Raw genomic sequence first — 10,050 nt, 5'->3', positions numbered from 1 at the left:
CACACACACACACACACACACACACACACACACACACATTTTGAGTAGCCACAGAAGACACAGATGGGCTTAATAACAGAGTAGGTCCTGCTCTGGCATCTCATCCGAGGGAGAGAAGAGTGATGACTGGAAAAGGAGAAAGCTCTAAAAAAGTATAAGCTCTGATGGCAAGATACAAGTGAAAGTTGGGGGATTATTCAAGACTTAGCAAGAGACAGTGGTCAGGACAGGGAGAGGGAAAATATGTATTTTTGCTCACAATGACAATGAAGTGACTGTAAACCTCTGAGTTGGACACAAGGCTCAGTTCAGCTTTTTGCAAGCCATGTTGCTATGATGGAGTGATGTTGATGACCCATAATAGAACAGAGAGAAACAGAAGAAGAAGGGGGACAGGAAGTAGAGTGCCTATTTTTACTTATGGTTGCTACTTCTTTTCCATGGCATCTTTGTGGCATTTCCATGGGGGTGGTGGCACAGTAGGCTTATTTGATGTGGATTACAGAGGTTTGATTGTGTGCACTTATTAATTGGAATTACAATTTCATGGGATCACGTGCATACAGGCAGGCATTATAAAGCACTGTAAGTGAGTGTCTTTTCAATTTCATATGATTTTTGTATCAGCTAGGCTTACTCTTTGAATTGTCCTCTCTCTCGCTCTCTCTTATGATATGTGCCGGGATATGTGCCGGGCCTTGGCTCCAGGCCTAGAGACACTCATGACTTTTTCAAAGACAAGCCCGGGCCCTGTGGATTCAACTCTTCCTCAATTTATGTTGTGATAGGTAATAGGAAAAGAATGGTGAATAAGCACTTAACTGCAAACTTAGCAAATTTAGCATCCATTCCTCGTCAGCTACAGCCTGTCCCAAAAAATGAAAACACACTAACACTAGCCTTACTAAACGTCAGGTCTTTGGCAGGAAAATCCTTTTTAATCAATGATTTTATTATCAAACACAATCTAGATTTTATGTTTTTAACTGAAACCTGGTTAGACCATAACAACAGCGCTGCTGTTCTCATCGAGTCAGCTCCCCCTAACTTCAGTTTTATGAGCGAGAATAGAGTGAATAAGAAAGGAGGTGGAGTCGCCATTTTGCTTAATGACTCATTCCACTGTACGCAAATATGTTATGGAAATTTTGCTTCTTTTGAATATGTTGCTCTTCAATTAAGATCTTCCCCTCAAGCGATGTTTCTAAATATCTACAGGCCACCTAAATATTGTGCAACCTTCATTGATGACTTCACTGAACTGCTGTCTATAATCTGTATTAACTTTGATTGTGTAATCATTGCGGGTGATTTTAACATTCATGTTGACAACCCCCAGGACAGGGGGACCAAAGAACTGTGTTGTGTTTTTGAGAACTATGGACTGATCAGCATGTGACAGAGCCACCCACATAAGGGACACACTCTGGACTTGATGTCTCAAAGGGTCTGAACTTCCAAGGTTGTGGTGACTGACGTTGCTCTCTCTGATCATTCTGTGTTTTCTTTAACGGCACTATCTCTGTGCCCAAAAGTGTCCAAACAAAGATTATCAGAAACGGTATATCACTGAAAACACCAGTGAAACTTATTTCAGCTTTTCTCCTCCACACCCGCCCTCTCTGGGCTCTCAGTAGTGAGCTTGTAGATAATTCAACTGGAAAATTAAAAATGTATTGTGCCATTGCTCACTAAGGTCAAAGTTGTCTCTGGTAGAAAAGATCTCCATGGAGAAATGTCCTACTGGTGAGAACAGAAAAAAGAGAGTGTAGGAAAGCTGAACGAAGGTGGCGAAAACAAATCTCCTGGTCCATTATAACACCTATAAAGAGAGACTTCGCATTTATAATTTGGAACTGAGGAATGCAAGAAGGTCCTTCTTCTCTGATATTATCTCTAGAAACAATAATAATTCCCGTGCTTTGTTTGCTACTGTTGATAGGTTAACAAACCCTCCAGTACCAGTAGCATCTGAACTTTTATCTACCAAGGCCTGCAATGACTTTGCCTCCTTCTTCAAAGACAAAATTCAGAAGATTAGACAAACAGTCAGTGCCTCCATATCAAGCTCAGGATATGTGTTGTCACAGTGTTCAAGCAAAACCAATATGACAGAATTTCACACGATCAACCACACAAACCTGGAGGACATTATTCAACATCTGAAAACCTCGACCTGTTGCCTTGATATTCTACCAACGGGACTTTTCAAAAATGTTTCCAATTGTTTGACTTCTGATCTTCTACAGATTGTGAACACATCTCTTCTTTCAGGTATCTTTCCCAGGCCCTGAAAACTGCAGTAATCAAGCCACTTTAAAAAGAACAACCTAGACAAGTCACTAATGAGCAACTATAGGCCAATATAAACCTTCCGTTTTTAAGTAAAATCATTGAAAAAGTAGTCTTTCAACAACTCAACCTTTCTTGTCACTAAGCAACAGTTTTGATACCTTTCAGTGGGTTTCCGACAACACACAGCACTGAAACGGCTCTTGTCAAAGTCTTTAATGACATCCACCTTAACACAGATAATGGCAAATTTCAATCTTAGATTTACTTGATCTCAGGCTGCATTTGACACGGTGACCTGCATATTACTAAACCGATTGGAAAACTGGGTAGGACTTTCTGGCTCAGACTAAACTGGTTTGAATCCTACCTAAGAATAGGGATACTTTGTGTCAATAGGTAATTAGCATCTGAGCGTACCATATGACGTGCGGAGTTCCGCAAGGCTCCATTCTGGGGCTCTTCTGTTTAACATCTACATGCTTCCACGGCTAGATTATGGAGAAAAACAAAATAAGTTACCATAGTTATGCGGAGACACACAAATTTACATAACCTTATCGCCAGGGACTATAGTCAAATACAAAAAGACTAACTGCAACAACAAATTAACAACTGGATGTGCCAGAACTTTCTGAAATTAAATGAAGGAAAAACTGAGGTAGTTGTTTTTGGGAAAAAAGAGGAACGATTAAAAGTCTGCGCTCAGCTTCAAACAACAATGTTAAAACAACAGACAAAGCCAGAAATCTTGGTGTAGTCATGGACTCAGACCTGAACTTTAACAGCACACATTAAGACAATTACAAAGTCAGCCTACTACCTAAAGAACTATCAAGGGTTAAAGGACTTATGTGTCAACAGGACTTGGAAAAAACTGGTCCATGCTTTCATCTTCAGTAGACTTGACTACTGTAACGGGGTCTTTACAGGTCTCCCTAAAAAATCAATCAGACAGCTGCAGCTGATTCAGAACGCTGCTGCTCGAGTCCTCACTAAGACCAGAGACTGGATCACATCACTCCAGTTCTGAAGTCCTTACACTGGCTTCCTGTGTCTCAAAGAATTGATTTCAAAGTACTCTTGCTAGTTTATAAATCCCTTAACGGTTTGGTCCAAAATACATTTCTGATCTGCTACTACACTATGACCCCCAGACTCTCAGGTCATCTGGGACAGGTCTACTTTCTGTCCCCAGAATCAGAACTAAACAGGGTGAAGCAGCTTTCAGTTTCTATGCTCCTCATATCGGAATAAACTCCAGAAACCTGTAGATGCCGCTGCTACTCTCAGTTCTTTTAAATCAAGGCTGAAGACCTTCCTTTTTGTGCTGCCTTTCTTTAAATTAATGCTCATTTCTTTCTTATGCTGCACTGTAACTTTTATTCTTGTGTTTTATGTGTCCTAATGTTATTTGTTTTTAACTGTCTATTCATGTGTCTTATGATTTTTAATGCTTATGACTTTTAACTGTTTGTACTTGTGTTTTATCTGTTTTAATGATTTTGTGAAACACTTTGAATTGCCCTGTTGCTGAAATGTGCTATACAAATAAAGCTGCCTTGCCTTGCCTCTTATCATCTTCCTCTTTTCTGAGTTGCACCCTTTTTTTTCTCTTTCTTTTCCATCTTTTTTCCCTCCTGTGCATTGTCAACTGTTGATTTGTGTTTGATTATGGATGCATGTAAGTGTTGTTCTAGTTTGACCCATTGGTTAGCTAAACCATAGAAATCAAGGAAGTTAACTACAAAAATGATCTGTTTAGTTGGAGTCAATGCTTATCCATTAAATAAACTAATTCTTAGTTATGAGCTACTCCACACTCTTGGCTACCAACAGCCAGTTCCGATGCCGCCAGAAGATTGGACGGATGTCCCTCACCTTCTGCTTTCTTTGTGTTGGAATACTAAACTCCAGTTGATTTGGGAAACATCCTCTAAGCTAGAAGTGACAATTAAATTATATTTATCTTTTTTTTTTTAATTAAAAGTTTCTTCTCAGTAGTCACAGCTCACACTAGTTTACCATTGGTTGGACCAGTTTTTAGGGATTGCATTAAATAAAGTTATATAGGATACCAGTTGCAGCATTTGCTTCCTAATGCTCTCCAACTCTGGTTTGGCCTTTTACTAACATGCTTTTAAGTAAGTACTATGTGCCACACACATTCACACTGTCATTACCTGCGAGTTATAAATGTTGTAAAGGTGATTCCCCAGGATACATTGATGTGTGTAGGCATGTGCTTTTTTGCGAAACATGTAACTGAGTAGGTATCAAAACATTCTACTTTAGTCCTTTTTTCTTTTGCATGTGTATATGAAAGAGCTGTGTTGTGGTTTGTCTTCAAATCACCAGTTTAAAAGTTATGTTGAGAGCTAAATTGCAAAATATGAACTTCATGTGGTGCCACTTTTAATGCATCAGTATGCAGGAAAGGGAAATACCTCTTGGCTTTGTGCTGTATACATGTAACATAAAACACAGAGAACAAGAGTGAAAGTGGTCCTTCAGAATATTTGGTGCTCTGCGACTCAGGAAGTGTGTGGGCTTTTCTGACATGCTCTCCTGCCAAGAGTGAATGCCTTTTCCTGTCAAGCTGCCATTCCTCAAACCATGGTTGCTACTTCACTTACTGCCGCTTGCCATTATTCTCTGTCATCCATTTGTCACAAATTGATGATATAGATGGAAAACAAGTGCAAGCAGGTTATAAATGTTGTATGAATGTATGAAAATGTTGGCTTTATGTTAAAACACAACATCGGTCTCTCTGTCTGTCACTTTGTCTCCCAGGAAAGTCCGATGTCTTTATCCAGCTGGATCTGGAAGCTGAGTTTCATTATACTCACTTGATTATGACTTTTAAGGTAGGATAAAAGCTCTTGTCAACAATGTATTGAGCTGTATCACCAAGTAGCTGAAAACACATACTTACAGCTCTATGTGGACTTATTCTGCTTAACTAAATGGACTAGGCAAGCTAAAACACTGCAGAATGTTTGTTAAGACATTCTTCTCTTGCAGACCTTTCGTCCAGCGGCCATGCTGATTGAACGGTCGGCAGATTTTGGTCGTACCTGGAAGGTCTACCGCTACTTTTCCCACGACTGCGCTACTACCTTTCCCGGAGTCTCCCAGGGTCCTTTGCGTAACATTAATGATGTCATCTGTGAGTCACGCTACTCTGACATTGAGCCGTCAACAGAGGGAGAGGTGAGCATTTGATTAAGGAAGAGGAAAGGTCAAATAGATAGTTTAAAGGAACCATATTGTGCTCATTATAAGGTTCATACTTGTATTTTGGGTTTCTACTAGAACATTCATACATGCTTTATTGTTCAAAAAACACTTCTCATACTGTCTGTCTGAATATACCTATATTTGCCCGCTGTCTGAAACGCTCCATTTTAGCACCTGTGTCTTTTTTCACAAAAATGCTCGGTCTGCTCTGATTGGTCAGCATTTCCCGGTCTTCCCCATCTGCGTTCTCTGAATCTCTGCACCATCATTGCAGCTGGGGAATGACTGTAACGGCACTGTAGCAGCACTTTCTACCTATATATAGAATAGTTGTGATATCACAACCTTACAGAAATCCTGATGGCTCGTTTGAAGGCCCAGTTTCTGAATACGGGTTGTGCGCATTTCTCTTTTGACAATTTAACAGTATTTACATAGCACCTCAACCTGCTTTCTAATAAAAATTCAAGAAAATATCCCTTTTTACAATATGAGACCTTAAACAGATAAACACTGAAACTTAGAATAAATGTTTTTGTTGTGTAAAATTTAATTGAAATTAAGTTTCTGATGGCCACCCAAATGACTTGGCCTGAAGGAATATTTCCACATTTTGAGAATACGCTTATTTGCTTTCTTGCCAAGAATAAAAGAGAAGATCAATACCACTGTCAGACATCAGGATGCATTTTTAAAATTGTCAAGCTGTTCCTTTAAAAACTTGACTGAAAGGACAACATACAAACAGAGAGGACAAAGAAGCTCTTAAATAACCCCAGCACAAATCTGTAGTCCACAAACTGAATACTGCTAAGGCATGCAGACCACAAAGTGCAAAGTCTGATTCACACTCATGCTGCATACCTCACTGCTTATTTTATTGTTATTTCAAGTCTCAGATAGTACAAATATTTAATGTGTGTGCTTAATATGTGTGTCTTGGCCTAGGTCATCTACAGAGTGTTGGATCCAGCCATCAGTATTGAGGATCCATACAGCCCGAGCATCCAGAGTAGGTCACGCTCATATTTTTAACAGCAGATTGATGTTGTATAACATCACAGGGTAACATCTTTTTTTTAAAATCCATTGTTGTAGTCTAGACCACCTAAACCGAGACCAAGTCATCACCAAGAACAGAGTGTATCGAGACCAAGTCAAGACCGAAGCCAGATTAGTGTTAGACAGCCAGAGCTTCTTCTCCTGTCTCCCTCATTCACTTTCTTGGGAGTGTTTGTAAAGGGGGCAGGGACAGGGGGGTTGACAGTAACAAATTTCAAATTAGACATGAGCCAAGTTAATGGTTGCATTTGCAAGTTCTAACACATAGGCCTAAATCAGACAATGCAAAGGCAATTTAGCGAAATCCCTGTAGTTGTGGTCTTGGCCAGTCTTGAAATAAAATCCCGTGTCCTCTTCATCTGAGTATAGATGTGTCATCTCGGTGTGTGTAAATGTGGCTTTGCAGGCAGAGGGCTCTTTGATGTAAGAGGTTATAAAAGCTCTACAACCAGCTGAAGTACAGCGCAAAATAGGCTCTTGTGAAAAAAACTTATACGTTTAATAATAATAGAAAGTGCTGTCATTTTCCTTTGCGAGTCACATTTGTCACCATAAATCAAACTGTGGCCAACACAATTAGCTCTTGTTATCCAGCTGTGACACTTTACGGACTGTAACAGCCCCTCTCTCTGGGGTGTGAAACATGCCCTGCTGTATGGAGAGATGTGAAAAGCAGCTGTTTCTCTCCCACACAGCCTCACTGTCCTAGCCTTCGTGTTTAGACTGGCAGGACATGAGAGCTTTTCCCAGAAACCCAAACTTGTTTTCCAATGTAGCAGCAGAGTTGTCTTGTTCTGTTGTTGAATATCTTCCTGACCCCCTCACAGCTGAGCAAGAAATATTTCCTGCCGGCCATTATCAAAACAATAAATCAACATCCAAAGTCACTATTTCTTTCTGCATCATTTGAGTGAGAAATGGGGACCTTTGCCCTGAGTTTAGACTTTTAGGCAAACCTTACCCTCTCCCTTGGCGGACCTTATTCCCAAATCTCAGCCCTGACTTTAACCCCAACCATCTATGGACTAAAGCATTTGATAGCCTTTTGGGGTTAATACACAGCCTCTTCTGTGTTACTACAGACTGGGAAGAATTGAAGTGCAACATTCTTTGTAAGTTATTACCAGCATTTCCTAAAATTGGCATTTTAAATTAAAACCAGTAACTAATCTGGTGATTGTAGTCTGTACATCCATGGGTACACTGCAAACAGGAACTGCTATTGGCTGCTGGTGCCAGTTTAATGAACGGAGAACCAGACAGTCTTAGGGCAGTGGAGCTGGAGGGATTAGCTCTTGTCAGTCAGAGAGGTATTCTATTACTGCAGATAAAGTCAGCTGGTAGGGTCAGAGTATGGACAAAAATAAAGCCCCGTCTTCCACTCCACCGTGATTTAAAATGACAGGAAACTCAGAAAGCTAAAACCTTTTTAGAGGCATATTATCTCTGCTGTTGGCATGGAAATGTAGGACCTTGGGAGTGAGTGCCAGTCATTGTTTATGACAAAGAAGGGAAAGGTGTGTGTGTGATGTGAAAATGTGTGTAAAGTGTGTTGGTATGCTCGTGTGTGTTTAAGTACATCTGCATGTGTGTGTGTGTGTGTGTGTGTGTGTGTGTGTTGATGACTACAGGTGAACAGCTGGACTGTAAGAGCGGAGGATGTTCTGACCACAGCTCTTCCGGCAGATTGACAGACATTCTCTCTGGAAAGGAGTTATCTTTCTTTCTAGTATGAACTCCCTCCAAATAGTTTAGGAGGATAAAGAGGCGGGATGTGGGTAGAACCATTTCAAGACTCAGTACTACAGTTCCTTATTAACTCTCCAGTCATTTCTCATTGTTGTGATGTTTCTGGTGTTTTGCTTTGCAATATGTACTAGTCATGCTAGTTGTATTGCTCTATGGATTTTATTGTCAATTGGTCGGTCAGTCCACTACTTTGGTCCACACTATCATAACAACCAGTAAATGGATTGCCATGGAATTGTCTACAGGTATCGATGATGCCTGGAGGGTAACTCCATACTTTTGGTGATCCCCTAACTTTTCATCTAGCGCCTCCAGCAGTTCAATGTCTGACATTTTCCAGTACTTGCAAAACTAATATGCCTAACATTGTCATCATCCATGCTGAATCTTATTTATGGATGCATATTGGTGTTGCATGTGCAATCCTCAAAGATATGTTGTGTGTAACAAAACTAAAACAGCATTACTTTTATATAAAGATGATTCATATATTTAAATGTAGACAGGACACATGCACCTAGTATATTACATTATAGGTATGGCATGATGAAAATAATTTTACACATCACCATTCAATGTAGCCTCAAGTTGCCTAAAAACTCTGAGGACTAACTAAACCTCAGACTATCCTAGATCATTAACTGTTCACTCATAATGCTTTGACCCACAGTCAGTTCTGTCATGCTCCACCGGCCTTGACCTCCTCTTGCTGTTGCAAAGGTGGATTTTGTTAAGCAAATTTTTTTGTGTGTGTGTGCGTATATGTTTTTTTAACTGCATCCTTTACCTCAATAATAATAATAATAATTACCTCTTTGATGCAGTGGCCGTGGGTTAGACTCTGACTTGCAGCCCTTTGCTGTATTACATTCCCCTCTCTCTCCCCATTCATGTCTTTATATGTCCTGTGAAAATAAAGGTCTAAAAATGCCCCAAAAAATTATCTTTGAGACTTCCAGCTTTCATAAAACTGAGAACTTGACTAAACATGAAAAAACGGTATTCTGCTTTCTGCTTTTCTCTTACTAATTCTCTTATTGTCTTTTCCCCTAACAGACCAGCTGAAGATCACTAACTTGAGAGTGAACTTTACCAAGCTTCACACACTGGGAGACAACTTGCTGGACCCGAGAGCTGAAATCAAAGAAAAGTATTACTACGCCATATATGAGCTTGTTGTTCGCGGAAATTGCTTTTGCTATGGCCACGCCTCAGAGTGCGCCCCCATCAATGGCATCAGGGATGATATAGAAGGAATGGTGAGTGAGTCTTCAGTTACAGTACAAGCTTCTAATTAACTCCAGTTTTATCTCACAATTTCAAAGCGTTTGTTTCTTCATCCCATATAGATTGCTTTAAATCCCCCTCTTATCTCCTTTTAAGGTTCACGGCAGGTGTGTGTGCAACCATAATACCAAGGGTTTGAACTGCGAGCAATGTGATGACTTCCACAACGACCTTCCCTGGAGACCAGCTGAAGGGCGCAACACCAACGCTTGCAGGAGTGAGTTAAGGGGAGGAAGCAAAGGGGGCATTTGGTGCAGTGCAAATACATCACAGATCTATTTTACATTTTTTTGAATGGATTTTTTTTTTTCTAGAGTGTAACTGCAATGGCCACTCAACCATGTGCCACTTTGACATGGCGGTGTATTTGGCAATGGGAAACGTCAGCGGAGGAGTGTGTGACGACTGTCAGCACAA

The 10,050-nt window shown here is 40.3% G+C and overlaps 1 protein-coding gene across 1 annotated transcript in view; it reads left to right on the top strand.

Annotated features, from left to right (window-relative positions):
* lamb2 (laminin, beta 2 (laminin S)) overlaps positions 1 to 10,050 on the top strand; it is a 48,677-nt gene that overhangs the window by 18,952 nt on the left and 19,675 nt on the right. The window contains 6 exon segments of the mRNA XM_032519758.1: positions 5,089 to 5,162; positions 5,320 to 5,508; positions 6,484 to 6,547; positions 9,403 to 9,605; positions 9,730 to 9,850; positions 9,948 to 10,050. The exon segment at positions 9,948 to 10,050 is cut by the window's right edge and continues 4 nt beyond it. Coding sequence (XP_032375649.1) covers positions 5,089 to 5,162; positions 5,320 to 5,508; positions 6,484 to 6,547; positions 9,403 to 9,605; positions 9,730 to 9,850; positions 9,948 to 10,050 — 754 coding nt within the window.

The sequence above is a fragment of the Etheostoma spectabile genome, chromosome 7 (assembly GCF_008692095.1).
Source record: "Etheostoma spectabile isolate EspeVRDwgs_2016 chromosome 7, UIUC_Espe_1.0, whole genome shotgun sequence".
In the NCBI taxonomy this organism is placed as follows: Eukaryota; Metazoa; Chordata; class Actinopteri; order Perciformes; family Percidae; genus Etheostoma; species Etheostoma spectabile.
This window is presented reverse-complemented; position numbering and strand designations above follow the sequence as displayed.